This window comes from Pseudophryne corroboree, chromosome 8, assembly GCF_028390025.1.
Source record: "Pseudophryne corroboree isolate aPseCor3 chromosome 8, aPseCor3.hap2, whole genome shotgun sequence".
Taxonomy (NCBI): domain Eukaryota; kingdom Metazoa; phylum Chordata; class Amphibia; order Anura; family Myobatrachidae; genus Pseudophryne; species Pseudophryne corroboree.
This window is the reverse complement of record NC_086451.1, coordinates 135,448,546-135,470,535: the sequence shown is the minus strand read 5'-3', so window position 1 is coordinate 135,470,535 and position 21,990 is coordinate 135,448,546. Positions and strand designations below refer to the sequence as shown.

The 21,990-nt window shown below is 46.6% G+C and overlaps 1 protein-coding gene across 1 annotated transcript in view; it reads right to left on the bottom strand.

Annotated features, from left to right (window-relative positions):
* The window catches only part of CENPI (centromere protein I), a 526,595-nt gene that overhangs the window by 70,734 nt on the left and 433,871 nt on the right, over window positions 1–21,990 (bottom strand). Inside the window, exon 15 of the mRNA XM_063936944.1 lies at window positions 15,694–15,779. Coding sequence (XP_063793014.1) covers window positions 15,694–15,779 — 86 coding nt within the window. The remainder of the gene's footprint in view (window positions 1–15,693; window positions 15,780–21,990) is intronic.

Here is a 21,990-nt window from a genome sequence, read left to right as displayed (position 1 = left end):
CAGACATGCCAGACACATGCACAATCACACCACAGACACTCAGGGGCTTATTGGGGTCAGACCCACAGTAAAATCAGTCAGAAGGACACAGAACAGGATTTGCCAGCTCACAACTCAGCGCCAAGGAATAAATCACTTTGTCATGTACCTTGTACACACAGACTAAGTGCTTCTATAATGCCAATAATATGACTGAGCACCCAAATTACACTCCCCCCCCCTTTTTGCACCCTGATACTTGATTCAGAAGTGGAGAGGAGGATCAGCGGTTCTTCCCCTGCAGCAGGAGGGAGAAAATGGCGCTGAACAGTGTGCTGGCTGCCTGAGGAAGAAGCTCCGCCCCCTGTAATGGCGCGTTTCCCCTCACAGCTAATTTCTAATCTTTATACTGGCTGGGGTGTAGGACTGTGCCACATCATCATATGCTACCTTTTGCTAGTGAGAGTAGGTTTCATGCTGCCCAGGGCACGCCCCTTCCTCCCCCCCCCCCCCCCCTGCTGGGCTCTGTGTTATGGATAGCATGTTCGCGCAGCATTCCCGCTCGCTGCACGGTACCTTAAGCCGCTGCGCGGCCCCTCTCTGCAGATCTCCGGTAACACTACTCACCAGTCTTCTGTCTTCTGGTTCTGTTAGGGGGGTGACGGCGTGCTGAGGGAGTGAGCGCATAGCAGCAGCTAGTGTTCGGTACCCTTCAGGAGCTAATGGTGTCCTGTCAGCAAGAAGCAGAGCCATGAAACTATTTGGGAAGTTGGTTCCTACTTCTTCCCCCTAAGTACCACGAAGCAGGGAGACTGTCTCCCTGTAAAATAAAAAACCTAAATAAAGTCTTTTAGTAGAGCTCAGTATAGCTCCACTAGAGTGCGACCAGTCTGCCTGAGCACATTTTCTAAACTGAGGTCTGGAGGAGGGGCATAGAGGGAGGAGCCAGTTCACACTCTGAAAAAGTCTTAAAGTGCCCATGGCTCCTGCGGAACAGTCTATACCCCATGGTACTAAAATGGACCCCAGCATCCTCTAGGACGTATGAGAAATTTAGTGCTGTATAATCCGTACTCAGTAGAGTGGGATACAGGGAGACTTACCCCACTTCCAAGATCGATCAATACGTTAGCGAACGCTGAGTGGATCCAGACGCTACTAGTGTACACTGGCGCTCCGGTAATTTTTAGCGGACACAGACGCACAGTGAATGTTAGTGCATGCAGACGCTCCTGTGTGCGACCCAGTTTCTTAGCGGTAAACCTTAGTGTATACAGACGCAGCCTATGCTGCGACAGAGTCCCCTCTTGGTAGCGTCTGAGACGGCAGTGAGGCAATCAGTTCATGGCGGGAGACGCACGGTAACTGGTCATGAACTGGGGGGAGGGGAGAGCGTCTGACTCCCCACTGCTGACATCAACTCTAGGGATCGCAGCCTCAACTAATCCTGGTGCCTTATGATCCCTAAAGCCTAGCGCTAGAGCACCTGTGGTGGTGGCGCGCCAGCTACTGTTTGGTAGTCTCCTCCCAAAACAGTGCGGCTGTGTCCGTATTTCCCTTCTAAGCGGAATGATGTCTTACCTTCTCCTCGTGCTCTGGCCACAGCCTGGTAATGTCTGCTGGACCTGCTAGCAACATCCGACACAGACGCCCGTCGAGACAGCACTTGTACCATGAGTAAGCGTTGTTGCGACCCGGCGGAGAGTTGTTAGAGCGACTTTTTCCAATATGCGTGTAAGACGCTGTTAGGAAAGATCACTCAAAAAACATAGTAAGACTATAAAAATAAATTAAATAAAGCTTAGGGCTGCCACTCACAGCAGCCCTGTGACCATGGTCCAGCTCCTGCCGCACCAAACAAAAAACTGATTTGACCGAGTCAGTGGGCGGGATTATATGGACGAGCCTAGTGCATCCTGGGAGGCCAGAAAGCTTGTGATCGCTTGGTGCCAATCGGCTGTCGCTCCATAATATCCCAATGTTATCCTGTGGATAACATGTGGACCCTGCCGGAGAAACAATCTGATTTCCTGGGCTGCACTACTTAGGATGCAGTTGAAATGACAATTGTTTGTGTGAGGAAGAGGAAATTGATTTATGCAGTTACCTCCTTTTGAAATGTATTTATTTATACATTGTGTAAGATAGTTTGATTGGATGGAAAAGAGAACAGGGCGGTCTTACCCCCAAGTATGGGGTGTAGAATTGAGATAAAGAGAGGGGCCTGCGAGCTACAGTGTGTATACCAACTTACTTCATTCTGTTGTGAACATCTTATGTATGCCGTTTCCCCTGGCAACAGGGAGGGCCCTTTTCAGGGCTTACTTTGAGCAATAAACACCCTTGCTTTAAAACGACGATTGTCTTCCATCTTGTGACACTCAAGAATGCCCAACAGCAGTCCCGTTCTCCGGCTGCCCAGGGTACGAGCCTAGCATCTACAAGTTCTGCCTTGCTACCGTGCAGAGAATGGTGAGTGACCATTTGGGGTCAGCCAATGCCAAACAAGTGTGGCAAAAGCATGTTGATGCATACACAGCAGCAAGCAGTTTGTCAGGTGCTGGTGTTAGCAGCCTGAGCAGAACAGTGGTTCCAGGCGCCATGGGAATAAGGAGTCTGGTGGTGGCAGCATTATGACTAAGCAGGAATCTCCTAATTGGCCAGGTCCTGTGTGACAAACCCATTCTGTGATCGCAGGACGCAGCCAGTGAGGGCGGAAGTGTGTCCGGTCACACTATTGTTCAGACAAATTGGTTAAATCATGGATGTAACCAATTTGTATGAATGTCAGTTTTTGTCCATTTTCCAGGGTTTGAAATCAAATGGTCAACTGTCATTTGATCTCACCCATTACCAGATTTTCATTCCAACCAGCCAAATCTGGCAGATGATCTGCCAGGTAACTGTATAGTGCACAGGTTCTTATGCTGCGTTCACACTATACAATATTGTTCACAATCTGAACAATATTGTTCAATCCTAAAATAAGATTTTACTTACCGATAAATCTATTTCTCGTAGTCCGTAGTGGATGCTGGGGACTCCGTCAGGACCATGGGGATTAGCGGCTCCGCAGGAGACAGGGCACAAAAATAAAGCTTTAGGATCAGGTGGTGTGCACTGGCTCCTCCCCCTATGACCCTCCTCCAAGCCTCAGTTAGGATACTGTGCCCGGACGAGCATACACAATAAGGAAGGATTTTGAATCCCGGGTAAGACTCATACCAGCCACACCAATCACACCGTACAACTTGTGATCTGAACCCAGTTAACAGTATGACAACGTAGAAGCCTCTGAACAGACGGCTCACAACATTAACAACCCGATTTTTTTGTAACAATAACTATGTACAAGTATTGCAGACAATCCGCACTTGGGATGGGCGCCCAGCATCCACTACGGACTACGAGAAATAGATTTATCGGTAAGTAAAATCTTATTTTCTCTAACGTCCTAGTGGATGCTGGGGACTCCGTCAGGACCATGGGGATTATACCAAAGCTCCCAAACGGGCGGGAGAGTGCGGATGACTCTGCAGCACCGAATGAGAGAACTCCAGGTCCTCTTTAGCCAGGGTATCAAATTTGTAAAATTTTACAAACGTGTTCTCCCCCGACCACGTAGCTGCTCGGCAAAGTTGTAATGCCGAGACCCCTCGGGCAGCCGCCCAGGATGAGCCCACCTTCCTTGTGGAATGGGCCTTGACAGATTTAGGCTGTGGCAGGCCTGCCACAGAATGTGCAAGTTGAATTGTGCTACAAATATAACGAGCAATCGTCTGCTTAGAAGCAGGAGCACCCAGCTTGTTGGGTGCATACAGTATAAACAGCGAGTCAGATTTTCTGACTCCAGCCGTCCTTGAAATATATATTTTCAATGCCCTGACAACGTCCAGCAACTTGGAATCCTCCAAATCGCTAGTAGCCGCAGGCACCACAATAGGCTGGTTCAGGTGAAACGCTGACACCACCTTAGGCAGAAAATGAGGACGCGTCCGCAGTTCTGCCCTGTCCGAATGGAAAATCAGATATGGGCTTTTATACGATAAAGCCGCCAATTCTGACACTCTCCTGGCTGAAGCCAGGGCCAGTAGCATGGTTACTTTCCATGTAAGATATTTCAAATCCGCCGATTTGAGTGGCTCAAACCAATGGGATTTGGGAAAATCCAAAACTACATTAAGGTCCCACGGAGCCACTGGGGGCACAACCGGGGGCTGTATATGTAGTACTCCTTTTACAAAAGTCTGGACTTCAGGAACTGAAGCCAATTCTTTCTGGAAGAAAATCGACAGGGCCGAAATTTGAACCTTAATGGACCCCAACTTGAGGCCCATAGACAATCCTGTTTGCAGGAAATGTAGGTATCGACCCAATTGAAATTCCTCCGTGGGGGCCTTCCTGGCCTCACACCACGCAACATATTTTCTCCAAATGCGGTGATAATGTTGTGCAGTCACCTCCTTCCTGGCTTTTACCAGTGTAGGAATGACCTCTTCCGGAATGCCTTTTTCCCTTAGAATTTGGCGTTCAACCGCCATGCCGTCAAACGCAGCCGCGGTAAGTCTTGGAATAGACACGGTCCCTGCTGAAGCAGGTCCCGTCTTAGAGGTAGAGGCCACGGATCTTCCGTGAGCATCTCCTGAAGTTCCGGGTACCAAGTTCTTCTTGGCCAATCCGGAGCCACGAGTATCGTTCTTACTCCCCTTTGCCGTATGATTCTCAGTACTTTTGGTATGAGAGGCAGAGGAGGAAACACATACACTGACTGGAACACCCACGGCGTTACCAGAGCGTCCACAGCTATTGCCTGAGGGTCTCTTGACCTGGCGCAATACCTGTCCAGTTTTTTGTTGAGGCGAGACGCCATCATGTCCACCTTTGGTTTTTCCCAACGGTTCACAATCATGTGGAAGACTTCTGGATGAAGTCCCCACTCTCCCGGGTGTAGATCGTGTCTGCTGAGGAAGTCTGCTTCCCAGTTGTCCACTCCCGGAATGAACACTGCTGACAGTGCTATCACATGATCTTCCGCCCAGCGAAGAATCCTTGCAGCTTCTGCCATTGCTCTCCTGCTTCTTGTGCCGCCCTGTCTGTTTACGTGGGCGACTGCCGTGATGTTGTCCGACTGGATCAACACCGGCTGACCCTGAAGCAGGGGTCTTGCCATGCTTAGAGCATTGTAAATCGCTCTTAGCTCCAGTATATTTATGTGAAGAGATATCTCCAGGTTTGACCATACTCCCTGGAAGTTTCTTCCCTGTGTGACCGCTCCCCAGCCTCTCAGACTGGCATCCGTGGTCACCAGGACCCAGTCCTGTATGCCGAATCTGCGGCCCTCTAACAGATGAGCACTCTGCAACCACCACAGAAGAGACACCCTTGTCCGTGGCGATAAGGTTATCCGCTGATGCATCTGCAGATGCGATCCGGACCATTTGTCCAGCAGATCCCACTGAAAAGTTCGTGCGTGGAATCTGCCGAATGGAATCGCTTCGTAAGAAGCCACCATCTTTTCCAGGACTCTTGTGCATTGATGCACAGACACTTTTCCTGGTTTTAGGAGGTTCCTGACAAGTTCGGATAACTCCTTGGCTTTCTCCTCCGGAAGAAACACCTTTTTCTGAACCGTGTCCAGAATCATTCCCAGGAACAGCAGACGTGTTGTCGGGGTCAACTGAGATTTTGGAAAATTCAGAATCCACCCGTGTTGTTGCAGCACTACTTGGGTTAGTGCTACTCCGTCCTCCAGCTGTTCTCTGGACCTTGCCCTTATCAGGAGATCGTCCAAGTAAGGGATAATTAATACGCCTTTTCTTCGCAGAAGAATCATCATTTCGGCCATTACCTTGGTAAAGACCCGAGGTGCCGTGGACAATCCAAACGGCAGCGTCTGAAACTGATAATGACAGTTTTGCACCACGAACCTGAGGTACCCTTGATGTGAAGGGCAAATTGGGACATGCAGGTAAGCATCTTTTATGTCCAGGGACACCATAAAGTCCCCTTCTTCCAGATTCGCTATCACTGCTCTGAGTGACTCCATCTTGAACTTGAATTTTTGTATGTACAGGTTCAAAGATTTCAGATTTAGAATAGGTCTTACCGAGCCGTCCGGCTTGGGTACCACAAATAGTGTGGAGTAATACCCCTTTTCCTGTTGTAGGAGGGGTACCTTGACTATCACCTGCTGAGAAAATAAGAATTTACTTACCGATAATTCTATTTCTCGGAGTCCGTAGTGGATGCTGGGGTTCCTGAAAGGACCATGGGGGGGGGATAGCGGCTCCGCAGGAGACAGGGCACAAAAAAGTAAAGCTTTTACCAGATCAGGTGGTGTGCACTGGCTCCTCCCCCTATGACCCTCCTCCAGACTCCAGTTAGGTACTGTGCCCGGACGAGCGTACACAATAAGGGAGGCAATTTGAATCCCGGGTAAGACTCATACCAGCCACACCAATCACACCGTACAACTTGTGATCTAAACCCAGTTAACAGTATGATAACAGAAAGAGCCTCTTAAAGATGGCTCCTTAACAATATAACCCGAATTTGTTAACAATAACTATGTACAGTATTGCAGATAATCCGCACTTGGGATGGGCGCCCAGCATCCACTACGGACTCCGAGAAATAGAATTATCGGTAAGTAAATTCTTATTTTCTCTATCGTCCTAAGTGGATGCTGGGGTTCCTGAAAGGACCATGGGGATTATACCAAAGCTCCCAAACGGGCGGGAGAGTGCGGATGACTCTGCAGCACCGAATGAGAGAATTCCAAGTCCTCTTTTGCCAGGGTATCAAATTTGTAGAATTTTACAAACGTGTTTTCCCCCGACCACGTAGCTGCTCGGCAGAATTGTAATGCCGAGACCCCTCGGGCAGCCGCCCAAGATGAGCCCACCTTCCTTGTGGAATGGGCCTTAACAGATTTAGGCTGTGGCACGCCTGCCACAGAATGAGCAAGTTGAATTGTGTTACAAATCCAACGAGCAATCGTCTGCTTAGAAGCAGGGGCACCCAACTTGTTGGGTGCATATAGTATCAACAGCGAGTCAGATTTTCTGACTTCAGCCGTCCTTGAAATGTATATTTTTAAGGCTCTGACAACGTCCAACAACTTGGAGTCCTCCAAGTCGCCAGTGGCCGCAGGCACCACAATAGGTTGGTTCAGGTGAAACGCTGATACCACCTTAGGGAGAAAATGCGGACGAGTCCTCAGTTCTGCCCTATCCGAATGGAAGATTAGATAAGGGCTTTTATAAGATAAAGCCGCCAATTCAGATACTCTCCTGGCGGAAGCCAGGGCCAGTAACATAGTCACTTTCCATGTGAGATATTTAAAATCCACCTTTTTCAATGGTTCAAACCAATGGGATTTGAGGAAATCTAAAACTACATTTAGATCCCACGGTGCCACCGGAGGCAACACAGGAGGCTGTATATGCAGTACTCCTTTAACAAAAGTCTGTACCTCAGGAACTGAGGCCAATTCTTTTTGGAAGAATATTGACAGGGCCGAAATTTGAACCTTAATAGATCTCAATTTGAGACCCATAGACAATCCTGATTGTAGGAAATGTAGGAAACGACCCAGTTGAAATTCCTCCGTCGGAACACTCCGATCCTCGCACCACGCGACATATTTTCGCCAAATGCGGTGATAATGTTTCGCGGTGACTTCCTTCCTTGCCTTAATCAAGGTAGGAATGACTTCTTCTGGAATGCCTTTCCCTTTTAGGATCTGGCGTTCAACCGCCATGCCGTCAAACGCAGCCGCGGTAAGTCTTGAAAGAGACAGGGACCCTGTTGTAGCAGGTCCCTTCTCAGAAGTAGAGGGCACGGGTCGTCCGTGACCAACTCTTGAAGTTCCGGGTACCAAGTCCTTCTTGGCCAATCCGGAGCCACTAGTATTGTTCTTACTCCTCTTCACCGTATAATCTTCAATACCTTTGGTATGAGAGGCAGAGGAGGAAACACATATACTGATTTGTACACCCAAGGTGTTACCAATGCGTCCACAGCTATTGCCTGTGGATCTCTTGACCTGGCGCAATACTTGTCCAGTTTCTTGTTGAGGCGAGACGCCATCATGTCTACCATTGGTCTTTCCCAACAGTTTATTAGCATGTGGAAGACTTCTGGATGAAGACCCCACTCTCCCGGGTGAATATCGTGTCTGCTGAGGAAGTCTGCTTCCCAGTTGTCCACGCCCGGGAAGAACACTGCTGACAGTGCTATTACGTGATTCTCCGCCCAGCGAAGAATCTTGGCAGCTTCTGCCATTGCACTCCTGCTTCTTGTGCCGCCCTGTCTGTTTACATGGGCGACCGCCGTGATGTTGTCCGACTGAATCAACACCGGTTTTCCTTGCAGGAGTGGTTCCGCCTGGCTTAGAGCATTTTAGATTGCTCTTAGTACCAGAATGTTTATGTGAAGAGACTTTTCCAGGTTCGTCCATACCCCCTGGAAGTTTCTTCCTTGTGTGACTGCTCCCCAGCCTCTCAGGCTGGCGTCCGTGGTCACCAGGATCAAATCCTGTATGCCGAATCTGCGGCCCTCCAATAGATGAGCCTTTTGCAACCACCACAGAAGATATACCCTTGTCCTTGGCGACAGGGTTATTCGCAGGTGCATCTGAGGATGCGACCCTGACCATTTGTCCAACAGATCCCTTTGGAAAATTCTTGCATGGAATCTGTCGAATGGAATTGCTTCGTAAAAAGCCACCATTTTTCCCAGGACTCTTGTGCATTGATGTACAGACACCTTTCCTGGTTTTAGGAGGTTCCTGACAGGTCGGATAACTCCTTGGCTTTTTCCTCGGGAAGAAAAACCTTTTTCTGAACCGTGTCCAGAATCATCCCTAGGAACAGCAGACGTATCGTCGGAAAACAGCTGCGATTCTTGGAATATTTAGAATCCAGTCGTGCCGTCGAAGAACTACTTTAGATAGTGCTCTTCCGACCTCCAACTGTTCTCTGGAACTTGCCCTTTTTAGGTCGTGCAAGTAAGGGATAATGTAGATGCCTTTTTTCTTTGAAGAAACATCTTTTCGGCCATTACCTTGGTAAAAAGGCCCGGGGTGCCGTGGATAATTCAAACGGCATCGTCTGAAACTGATATTGACAGTTCTGTACCACGAACCAGAGGTACCCTTGATGAGAAGGACAAAATTTGGACATGGAGGTAATCCTTGATGTCCAGGGACACCATATAGTCCCCTTTTTTCCGGTTCGCTATCACTGCTCTGAGTGACTTTATCTCGATTTGAACCTTTTATGTAAGTGTTCAAAACATTTTAGATTTAGACTATGTGTCACCAAGCCGTCTGGCTTCAGTACCACCATATAGTGTGGAAAAATAATACCCTTTTCCTTGTCGTATGAGGGGTACTTTGATTATCACCTGCTGGATATACAGCTTGTGAATTGTTTCCAATGCTGCCTCCCTGTCGGAGGGAGCCGTTGGTAAAGCAGACTTCAGGAACCTGCGAGGAGAAGATGTCTCGACTCTCCAATCTTTACCCCTGGGATAATACTCGTACGATCTAGGGGTCAACTTGCGAGTGATCCCACTGCGCCCTGAGACTCTTGAGACTACCCCCCCACCTTGAGTCCGCTTGCACGGCCCCAGCGTCATGCTGAGGACTTGGCAGACGCGGTGGAGGGCTTCTTTTCCTGGGAAAGGGCTGCCTGCTGCAGTCTACTTCCCTTACCTCTATGTCTGGGCAGATATGACTGGCCTTTTGCCTGCATGCCCTCATGGGAAAGGAAAGATTGAGGCTGAAAAGACGGTGTCTTTTTTAGCTGAGATGTAACTTGGGGTAAAAAAGGTTGGATTTCCCAGCTGTTGCTGTGGTCCCCAGGTCCGATGGACCGACCCCCAAATAACTCCTTCCCTTTATACAGCAATACTTCCATCTGCCGTATGGGATCTGTATCACCTGACCACTGTCGTGTCCCTGACATCTTCTGGGAGATATGGACAACGCACTTATCTTGATGCCAGAGAGCAAATATCCCTCTGTGCATCTCACATACATATATATAGAATGCATCCTATTAAATGCTCTACATGAATAAAATATTTTCAGTCAGGGAATCCGACCAAGCCAACCCAGTACTGCATCTCCAGGCTGATGGCGATCGCTGGTCGCAGTATAACCACCGTATGTGTGTATATACTTTTTAGGATATTTTTCCAGCTTCCTATCAGCTGGCTCCTTGAGGGCGGCCGTATCTGGAGACGGTAACGCCTTGATAAGCGTGTGAGCGCCTTATCACCCTAAGGGGTGTTTCCCAACGTACCCTAATTTCTGGCGGGAAAGGGTATAACGCCAATATTTGCTATCGGGGTAACCCTACGCATCCTCACACACTTCATTTTATTTTATCTGATTCAGGAAAAACTACAGGTAGTTTTTTCACTCCCACATAATACCCTTTCTTGTGGTACTTGTAGTATCAGAAACACGTAACACCTCCTTCATTGCCCTTAACGTGTGGCCCTAATGAGAAATACGTTTGTTTATTCACCGTCGACACTGTATTCAGTGTCCGTGTCTGTGTCTGTGTCGACCGACTGAGGTAAATGGGCGTTTTTAAAACCCCTGACGGTGTTTCTGAGACGCCTGGACCGGTCCTAATAGATTGTCGGCCGTCTCATGTCGTCAACCGACCTTGCAGCGTGTTGACATTCTCACGTAATTCTCTAAATAAGCCATCCATTCCGGTGTCGACTCCCTAGAGAGTGACATCACCATTACAGGCAATTTCTCCGCCTCCTCACCAACATCGTCCTCATACATGTCGACACACACGTACCGACACACAGCACACACACCGGGAATGCTCTGACAGAGGACAGGACCCACTAGCCCTTTGGGGAGACAGAGGGAGAGTCTGCCAGCACACACCAAAAACGCTATAATTATATAGGGACAACCTTATATAAGTGTTTCTCCCTTATAGCATCTTTTATATATATACAATATCGCCAAAATCAGTGCCCCCCCTCTCTGTTTTAACCCTGTTTCTGTAGTGCAGTGCAGGGGAGAGTCTGGGAGCCTTCTCTCCAGCTTTTCTGTGAGAGAAAATGGCGCTGTGTGCTGAGGAGATAGGCCCCGCCCCTTTTTCGGCGGGCTCGTCTCCTGCTATTTTTGAAGTTAGGCAGGGGTTAAATATCTCCATATAGCCTCTGTGGGCTATATGTGAGGTATTTTTTGCCTCTAATAAGGTTTTTATTTACCTCTCAGAGCGCCCCCCCCAGCGCTCTGCACCCTCAGTGACTGTTGTGTGAAGTGTGCTGAGAGGAAAATGGCGCACAGCTGCAGTGCTGTGCGCTACCTTTATGAAGACTCAGGAGTCTTCAGCCGCCGATTTTGGACCTCTTCTCTCTTCAGCGTCTGCAAGGGGGCCGGCGGCGCGGCTCCGGTGACCATCCAGGCTGTACCTGTGATCGTCCCTCTGGAGCTAGTGTCCAGTAGCCAAGCAGCAAATCCACTCTGCACGCAGGTGAGTTCACTACTTCTCCCCTAAGTCCCTCGTTGCAGTGATCCTGTTGCCAGCAGGACTCACTGTAAAGTAAAAAACCTAAGCTAAACTTTCTCTAAGCAGCTCTTTAGGAGAGCCACCTAGATTGCACCCTTCTCGTTCGGGCACAAAATCTAACTGGAGTCTGGAGGAGGGTCATAGGGGGAGGAGCCAGTGCACACCACCTGATCTGGTAAAAGCTTTACTTTTTTGTGCCCTGTCTCCTGCGGAGCCGCTATCCCCCCCCCATGGTCCTTTCAGGAACCCCAGCATCCACTTAGGACGATAGAGAAAACAGCTTGTGAATGGCTTCCAATACCGTCGCCCTGTCTGAGGGAGACGTTGGCAAAGCAGACTTTAGGAACCGGCGAGGGGGAGACTTCTCGAATTCCAACCTGTAACCCTGAGATACTACCTGCAGGATCCAGGGGTCCACCTGTGAGCAAGCCCACTGCGCGCTGAAATTCTTGAGTCGACCCCCCACCGCTCCTGAGTCCGCTTGTAAAGCCCCAGCGTCATGCTGAGGGCTTTGCAGAACCCGGGGCGGGCTTCTGTTCCTGGGAAGGAGCTGCTTGCTGCCCTTTCTTACCCTTTCCTCTGCCTCGGGGCAGATATGACTGTCCTTTTGCCCGCTTGTTCTTATAGGACCGAAAGGACTGCGGCTGAAAAGACGGTGTCTTTTTCTGTTGGGAGGGGGTCTGAGGTAAAAAAGTGGATTTTCCGGCAGTTGCCGTGGCCACCAGATCCGATAGACCGACGCCAAATAATTCCTCCCCTTTATACGGCAATACTTCCATATGCCGTTTGGAATCCGCATCACCTGACCACTGTCGCGTCCATAAACTTCTTCTGGCAGATATGGACATCGCACTTACTCTCGATGCCAGAGTGCAAATATCCCTCTGAGCATCTCGCATGTAAAGAAAAGCATCCTTTAATTGCTCTAAAGTCAATAAAATACTGTCCCTATCCAGGGTATCAATATTTTCAGTCAGGGAATCCGACCAGACCACCCCAGCACTGCACATCCAGGCTGAGGCGATGGCTGGTCGCAGTATAACACCAGTATGTGTGTATATACTTTTTAAGGTAGTTTCCAGCCTCCTATCAGCTGGATCCTTGAGGGCGGCCGTATCAGGAGACGGTAACGCCACTTGTTTTGATAAGCGTGTGAGCGCCTTATCCACCCTAGGGGGTGTTTCCCAGCGCGCCCTAACCTCTGGCGGGAAAGGGTATAATGCCAATAACTTTTTTGAAATTAGCACTTTTCTATCTGGGTTAACCCACGCTTCATCACATACATCATTCAATTCCTCTGATTCAGGAAAAACTACAGGTAGTTTTTTCACACCCCACATAATACCCCTTTTTGTGGTACTTGCAGTATCAGAGATATGTAAAGTCTCCTTCATTGCCGTGATCATATAACGTGTGGCCCTACTGGAAAATACGTTTGTTTCTTCACCGTCGACACTAGATTCAGTGTCCGTGTCTGGGTCTGTGTCGACCGACTGAGGTAAAGGGCGTTTTACAGCCCCTGACGGTGTCTGAGACGCCTGGGCAGGTACTAACTGGTTTGCCGGCCGTCTCATGTCGTCAACTGATTTTTGTAATGTGCTGACATTATCACGTAATTCCATAAACAAAGCCATCCAATTCCGGTGTCGACTCCCTGGGGGGTGACATCACCATTACCGGCAATTGCTCTGCCTCCACACCAACATCGTCCTCATACATGTCGACACACACGTACCGACACACAGCAGACACACAGGGAATGCTCTATTGAAGACAGGACCCCACTAGCCCTTTGGGGAGACAGAGGGAGAGTTTGCCAGCACACACCCAAGCGCTATAATATATATGGGAACAACCCTATATAAGTGTTGTATCCTTATAGCAGCTTAAATATAGTAATATCGCCAAAAAAGTGCCCCCCCTCTCTGTTTTACCCTGTTTCTGTAGTGCAGTGCAGGGGAGAGTCCTGGGAGCCTTCCTCACAGCGGAGCTGAGCAGGAAAATGGCGCTGTGTGCTGAGGAGAATAAGCCCCGCCCCCTATTTCGGCGGGCTCTTCTCTCGGAGTTTGTGAGATCTGGCAGGGGTTAAATACATCCATATAGCCTCAAGGGCTATATGTGATGTATTTTTAGCCATAAAAAAGGTATTATACATTGCTGCCCAGGGCGCCCCCCCCCCAGCGCCCTGCACCCTCAGTGACCGCTGTGTGAAGTGTGCTGACAACAATGGCGCACAGCTGCAGTGCTGTGCGCTACCTCATGAAGACCGAAAAGTCTTCTGCCGCCTGTTTCTGGACCTCTTCAATCTTCGGCATCTGCAAGGGGGGTCGGCGGCGCGGCTCCGGGACCGGACTCCATGGCTGGGCCTGTGTTCGATCCCTCTGGAGCTAATGGTGTCCAGTAGCCTAAGAAGCCAATCCATCCTGCACGCAGGTGAGTTCACTTCTCTCCCCTAAGTCCCTCGATGCAGTGAGCCTGTTGCCAGCAGGACTCACTGAAAATAAAAAACCTAAAAACTTTTTCTAAGCAGCTCTTTAGGAGAGCCACCTAGATTGCACCCTTCTCGGCCGGGCACAAAAATCTAACTGGGGCTTGGAGGAGGGTCATAGGGGGAGGAGCCAGTGCACACCACCTGATCCTAAAGCTTTATTTTTGTGCCCTGTCTCCTGCGGAGCCGCTAATCCCCATGGTCCTGACGGAGTCCCCAGCATCCACTAGGACGTTAGAGAAATTATATTGCATAATGTGTATGCATGATCTGACGTACGATGCGCGCTTCCACGGGTCGCATGCGACGTCGTACATAGGACTGCATGCAGTCTTGAGGTGATACTGTGTGGTTTTGAACTCCAGTGATGACTTTGTACACACTACAAATGATGTCTAGAAACAATCAGATATGATATCTTATAAAATATCATACGTTATCGTATGTGATCGCATAATGTGTACATAGCATTAAACTCCATCCTCAGGACCCCACACAGTGCATGTTGTTCAGGTCTCCTCACAGAATCACAAGTGAAATAATTATCTCCACCTGTGAACCTTTTAAAATGTGCCAGTGAGTAATGAATACACCTGTGCCCTGCAAAACGTGAACTGTGTGGGATCCTGAGGATGGGCAGATGTCTTAACCTGGAGAAGGCATAAGGAAGTGATAAACCAGTGATAAATGCAAGGCTGGTACCTTTATCACTTTGCATTTATCACTGGTTTATCACTTCCTTATGCCTTCTCCAGGTTAATACATCTGCACCAGAGTTTGAGAACCACTGGTATAGCATATACCCAGCTTAATTTAAAATATTAGCAGTAGTACGTGTATATACAGTACATACAGGGAAACGTATGTGGAAGTATTCTCACAACAAATAAATACAGATGTGTAAACATATTCCTACCCTCAAATTGTGCAAAATAGACCAATTGAGCGCGTCATGTATTTTGGGACTTAGCTAATACAAACCCTTATCCTAATACCTAGTACACTACAGGCAAAGTAAGACAAAACTGAAGGGAAAGTAGCACAATGGATGAAAATGTGGCACAATCTAGGGTTAAATAAATATGGCAAGGGACAGGTTCAATGCCAGTGACCCACATCATGCATTGTTAGGCTTTATCTGTGACTTTAGAATACGAATTCCTTTAATAAAAATAAAACAAACAACCCCCCTAACTACCTAGTGCACTAAAGGTGTGTACACACGGTGCGTTATGCACTTCACTTTTCTTACGATTTTGACTATATAGTGAAAACCATAAGGAAAGTTAGTGCATATTGCACCGTGTGTACACAGCTTGCGATGCGCGGTCCCATGGGATCGGTATCGCAAGCAAAAATAGACTGTGCAGGCAAGTAAATTTTGACTCTCTCGTGTAAAAGATAGTAAAAATTGTCACTTAGCCAAACTCTGTATCGCAAGCACCGTCATCTTTGCTTGCGATACCGACCACAGTCCATGTCGCATAGTGAGTATCGGGCATAGCCCGAATCTCACCGAGTGTATGGACCTTTAGACTGAGGAAACATGTTCAGTGCATATGAATCGCGGTAGGAATCTCGCGCCATATGGTGCAAAAAAGGGTAAGTATCACATCTGTATCCAATTCAGTTTACATGAGGAAAGACAAGGCAGGAGGGGAGAGGACGTCTTACTTGTTTGCAATGCCGAGTTCCACGGAGACTGAATGTCTGATCAACCAGTTTTGCAAAAGTTTTTTCAGCATCTTTAACACATCAAGCTGCAAAGACAATTTTAATATTTAGCCTCTGTAAAAGTAATTTACGGCACACATCTATCTCCTATAAACAGTAATTGCCCCATCACCGCCAAACTCAATAGTTCAGGGTCTGGTATACGATCAACATGATACTGTCAACATTGTCATAATGTCGACTTGCTTAGTATGATATTCATCATGTCTACTCTGATATGTCAACAAACCATCCCTGGTGGTCTAGCAGAGCCTTACTTGCTCCCAACGGCAGCGGCGCGTCCAGCGGTGTCTTCCAGCTATCAGTGAAACACTTCCAGTTGAGCCGTCTGAGGAGCAGCATTCTCCCCTATCCTTAATCCCTAACCATCCCTGTAGTGCCTAACCTTAACCTTCCGCAGCCTAACCCTAACAGCATGCCAAGAATCTCATCATTTCATATTTTAAAGATTTAGACATTCTTGTGTCAACATTATGAAAGTCGACATGGTAACAGTCATCTCTGTGAAAGGATCCTTCTTGGTCTGGGTGTGCAGTAACTACATCTCAGTGCAGCCAGTTTATATGAATGGCTGATGAACAAATGTGAGGTGACCAGTTATCAGAAATTCCAATAGGCATCTATTTCCGTTCCTCGATTACTCTATGGCAGCCAGGAATAAATAGTTTAACATCTTAGTCAACGGAGTAGACGGGTGTGGGATGATAGACAGTGTCTAGTTAGACAGTCAATAGATAGACACCACATGTTAAACAGACGTTAGGTTGACAGGGTCAAAAGGTCGACATATTTTTTTTTGCATTTTTGTGGTGTGTGTGGATAGTTTTGTCATCTGGGACCCCCAATTCTAGTAAGGCATCTGCTCGCCATGCTTCGGGCTCAGTGGCTCACCACAAAGTTTATAACCAACTCTGGGGGTAATTCCAAGTTGATTGCAGCAGGATTTTTGTTAGCAATTGGGCAAAACCATTAGCACTGCAGGGGAGGCAGATATAACATGTGCAGAGAGAGTTAGATTTGGGTGGCGTGTGTTCAATCTGCAATCTAATTTGCAGTGTAAAAATAAAGCAGCCAGTATTTACCCTGCACAGAAATAAAATAACCCACCCAAATCTAACTCTCTCTGCACATGTTATATCTGTCTCCCCTGCAGTGCACATGGTTTTGCCCAATTGCTATCAAAAATCCTGCTGCAATCAACTTGGAATTACCCCCTCTATGCGGACATGGGGGGTAATTCAGACCTGATAGTAGCAGCAAATTTGTTAGCAGTTGGGCAAAACCATGTGCACTGCAGGGGAGGCAGATATAACATGTGCAAGGAGAGTTAGATTTGGGTGGGTTATATTCTTTCTGTGCAGGGTAAATACTGGCTGCTTTATTTTTACACTGCAAATTAGATTTCAGTTTGAACACACCCCACCCAAATCTAACGCTCTCTGCACATGTTATATCTGCCCCCCCTTGCAGTGCACATGGTTTTGCCCAACTGCTAACAAATTTGCTACTCCGATCAAGTCTGAATTACCCCCACGGATAGAGAAAGTATGAAAACAGTCCAAAAACATGTTAAATTAAAATATAAAATAAAAAAAAATAAAAAACTACCTTTTTTATATCTACCATTTTCATTCTGTCGACCTTTTGACTGTCGACCTAATGTCTGTCTAACATAAGGGGGGGATTCAAATGTTTGAAAAGTCGTTGAGTGTCTTTTTTCCTACTAGATAGGAAAAAACAGACACCCAACTGACTTTTCAAACAATTGATTATTCCCCATGGTGTCTATCTATTGACTGTCTAACTAGACACTGTCTATCGTCCAGATACCGGAGTAGACATAGGAAAATAGAAAAATCCCAGGAAGGGCTACAACGCAAATCTTTAGGGGCCTTTAATACCTTCATGAGCTATTCTATGGGGTGTAGTATGGTATGCTGGAGGCCGGGCTCCCGGCGACCAGCATACCGGCACCCCAACCGCCGGCATACCGACAGCTTGGCGAGCGCAAATGAGCCCCTTGCGGGCTCGCTGCACTCGCCACGCTGCGGGCACGGTTATTCTCCCTCCAGGGGGGGCGTGGACCCCCACGAGGGAGAAAAAGTGTCGGTATGCTGGCTGTCGGGATTCCGGCGCCGGTATACTGTGCGCCGGGATCCCGACAGTCGGCATACTGAAGACCACCCGTTCTATGCAACAGGCCAACAACGCAGGTGCTTAAAGGAATTTTTACTCCCAACGCTCTCTTAAACAATAAATTTCAATATGTAATTTTTTTTAAAATATCAGATTTTTATTTTAAATAAATGTAGGTACAAGTATATGTACAAGTAAAAATATCTATGTATGTATCTATATGAAGTCCTAATACCGGTATACTGTACTAGGTACACAATAGACACTGACAAATTACAAACCACATAAATAATGTAGGCTTTGAACTGCATCCGTTTCTCAGAATATAAGGGTCATCCACAGTGACCACTAAACAATAGTACTAGCCTTCCTCAAATACATATATCAGACTCACTCTAAACTAACTGATACTTTTTATGGGTGCCGGGATCCCGACCGCCGGAATGCCGGTAGCGGGGCCACCGCAAAAGAGCCCCTTGCGGGCTCGCTACGCTATTTATTCCCCCCCCCCAGAGGGATAATGGTTGTCGGTATCATGGCGCCGGTATGCAGAGAGCCGGGACCTAGAGTGCCTCCCCTTTTTATTACAGTAATAATACCATGTGTCTCAATTCAGCAGCTGTATCTATTATAGCAAATACAACTGAACTGTAGCCATAAACAGCACTCACAGATAAATTCTATGGAGGCGTAAATATAAGGGTATAATACCAGAGACTGAAATAAAAATAGTGATATGCAACTCCATATTATTATTATTAAGATTCTTATATAGCGCAGCATATTCCGTTGCGCTTTACAATTATAACAGTAATAGAACAAAACTGGGCAAAAACAGACACACAGAGGTTGGATGGCCCTGCTCGCAAGCTTAACTCCGTATGAAATTTTAAAATACTCACTGCTCTTCATTTGGAATAAAAAAACTATATATCTATGTTAAGTGTTGTCTGTGTATATTTGTTGTCTATATGTACATTTTTTTAATCCATTTTATATGTTAGCGATATTTTTAAACTGTAACTTCTGATAATCAGCATGCATATATACTATGGGGTGTATTCAATACCTGTCGGATCCTTTCAGACGGAAAGGATCAGACAGGTCAGTATTCAATGAGCTGGCCAAATCCAAATTTGTCCGCTCCCGAGAGGCGCTTCTCACCCATCCACGCCGCTCCGTCAGTCACTCCCTGCTCCTCACCAGTCCCCGCCGCTCTGTCCCAACAGGTGCTGCTCACCCATCCACGCTGCTCCGTCCCCGCTAACCTGTCCATCTCATCTCCCCGGCTCCAACGTTGTCAATCCGACTTTAGAAAAAAGTCGGATTGACATTGTCGGAACTGGGACCAAAACCTGCTGGATTTGGCTGCGGAACACGTGGATCCACAGCTAATCCGACAATCCACGTGGTTTCTGACAAGTCGGGAATTCCCAACTTGTCGGAAAAAAATGGCCCGGCATTGAATAGGTCGGAACCCCTTCCGACCTAAATCTGTTGGAAGCTGCCGTCTTTCCGACAGGACAGCAGCTTCCGACACTTATTTAATATACCCCTAAAACTATGCATTCATACTAAAAACTATGCGTTATTGAGCAAACATAAACATGGACGTCACTTGAACTCAAAATTATACCGATGAACAACATCTACTAAAGAAAGATCCCCTGTAAGCTTGACCAGCAGGGAAGAGACCAACAATTACACAGTAAGGGCAGGAGTGATGCGCTGCACTAACTCAACCAAAAGGGCAAACCTCTAGCAGCGGGACTAAAGATCAGTGAGTACCTTGTGGAATACCTATACTCACCCACCCAGGAACCTTTATTTCTCTGCAAAGACTACAAAAGAAACCTGGAAACTTTTTCTTTAACCTATATCAGTGTCAAGCCTAATATACCCGATAATTGAGGACATTTATAAACACGGTCCCTCCACTTGACGGTAGAGTGAAACGCTAAAGCTATCTACCTGTACCAATGTTGGATTTTACATATGTTTTTTATTTATACGTGGTTTGTCATTTGTTGTTGTCTATTGCGCATGTATACCGGTATTAGGACTTCATATAGATACACACAGTTAGATATTTTCACTTGTACATATACTTGTACCCACATTTATTTAAAATAAAAATCAGATATATTTTAACAAAATTGCATATTGAAATTTATTGTTTAAGAGTGAGCGCTGGTAGTAAAACTCCCTTAAGCATTTATACCTATAGGGTGAGTGGAAACCCTGTCTCTCCATAGCTGCTACTCCCATAAACAATTAGGTGTAAGCGCAGCCCTCAAACCCAACCAATCAATAACTCAGGTGGGCAACAATGTATGGCTGCCATGGCATATTTCTGTAAAAGGAAATCAGGTAATACAATAATTTGTTTATTTCCTTTTTCCCCGCCATGTGAGAAATTTATGAATGGGATATACCCAAGCAATATATTAAGCAGAGGGTGGGTTTATTAATCCACAGTACAAATGCAAATGACTGCTACAATTTCTTTTTTTTAATAATTCTGTTAAAGATATTCCTTCCAAAGTGAGCATCTGCCGGAGATCTCACCCCCAGATTATGGGGACTATTCATGAAGCAGTAAAAAAAAAAAAAAAAAAAAAAAAAAAAAAAAGTGGAGAAGTTGCCTATGGCAACCAATCAGCTTTTAAGTAACATTTGTCAAATGCATTCTATAAAAAACGTAGCAGCGGATTAGTTGCCATGGGCAACTTCCCCACTGGCTCACTGCTTCATGAATAGACCCCAATAACAGGTAAATATGTGAAGAGAGACGCCCACCCTGCTGCTTTACATAATGAGCCATGCTTCTCTAAGAGGCTGTCACCATCTTGTAGAATGGGTCTTCATTCCTTTTGGAGCATTAAGTCTGATCCCCTTGAATGCTTGCAAGAGCCTACTTGAATGGAGCTAATTCTCGTATTATTATTTTTTTTGGTATAATTTAGTCATCGATTTAAAACTTGGAAATTCTCTGGATGTGGAAATACAATATCCCTTTGTTCATATACATAAAGCATGAAGTTCTCCCAACAACCATGCAGACATGATTGCAACAAGAGAACATCAGAAGTGTAACCCACTGGAAAATAACATCTTGTAAAAGCTAAAAAGGGATGAAACAGTAGGAGGGGGATGAATCAAAACAAACTAGAGTAGACATGTGGAGGTGTTACCCATAGCAACCAGCTTCCAACTATCATTTACCTATTAAACTATAACATTTTATGTAGACTCTGATTTGATGGTAATGGCAACTTCTCCACCTGTCCTCTTAGGGTTTGATACATCTACCCCTAAACCTCCTAACACTAGACCAAGCCCCCGAAGTGCAGCAAAAGGCTTTATACGAGTCCTAGTGCAGCTTAACTGGTGTCCGGAAACAGACATTTATGTAAGAGCCTTTGTTTAAGCCATCCGGAATACCCAGAATCTGTACAGTGTCCGCAGAACCAAGATCCAACAGTTTAGTTTTACAACAAAGGTGAATGTTCTCCATACCCTATAAAAAGTTGAGGTACTAAAGGTGGAAACTCAAAATTCTTCCTCTTATTTTGTATGAGACTCCTATGATTTCCAGCAACACCGCTCAACCTCCAGAACGTCAAAGACAATGTATTTGGATTGGTATGTAGAAGTGGCCACTAATGCAGATGATGTGATGGAAGTAGCAGAGGACTAGGATTGTCCAGGGTAATTTCCCTGGTTATTAGGAAACACCGCTGGTGTGGCCAAAGTAGACTTATTCTCTTTATCTTCCAGAGAGTAAGGGCAATGGATGGGAAATGATGAACACATACCCAGGACGGTCATCTACAGTATTCCCTTTGATTTCATTTCCTAGTGGCATGAAGAGAGTCACTTCTGTAATTCAGGTAATCCAAATTTTGTACTTGGTTAAAAGCTTCCTGCTATACGACCCTTACTTCTGGGTGAATTTAATATTGATGGAGATATGTTGCAGATGTTTCGTATCCAGTAGTCAAACTCACATTCTACTACTTGATTTATTAAATCTTGAATTTTGTCACAATAACAGATTACTTTGTTAATCTGGCACTGCGGATACAATGGGGCTGATGG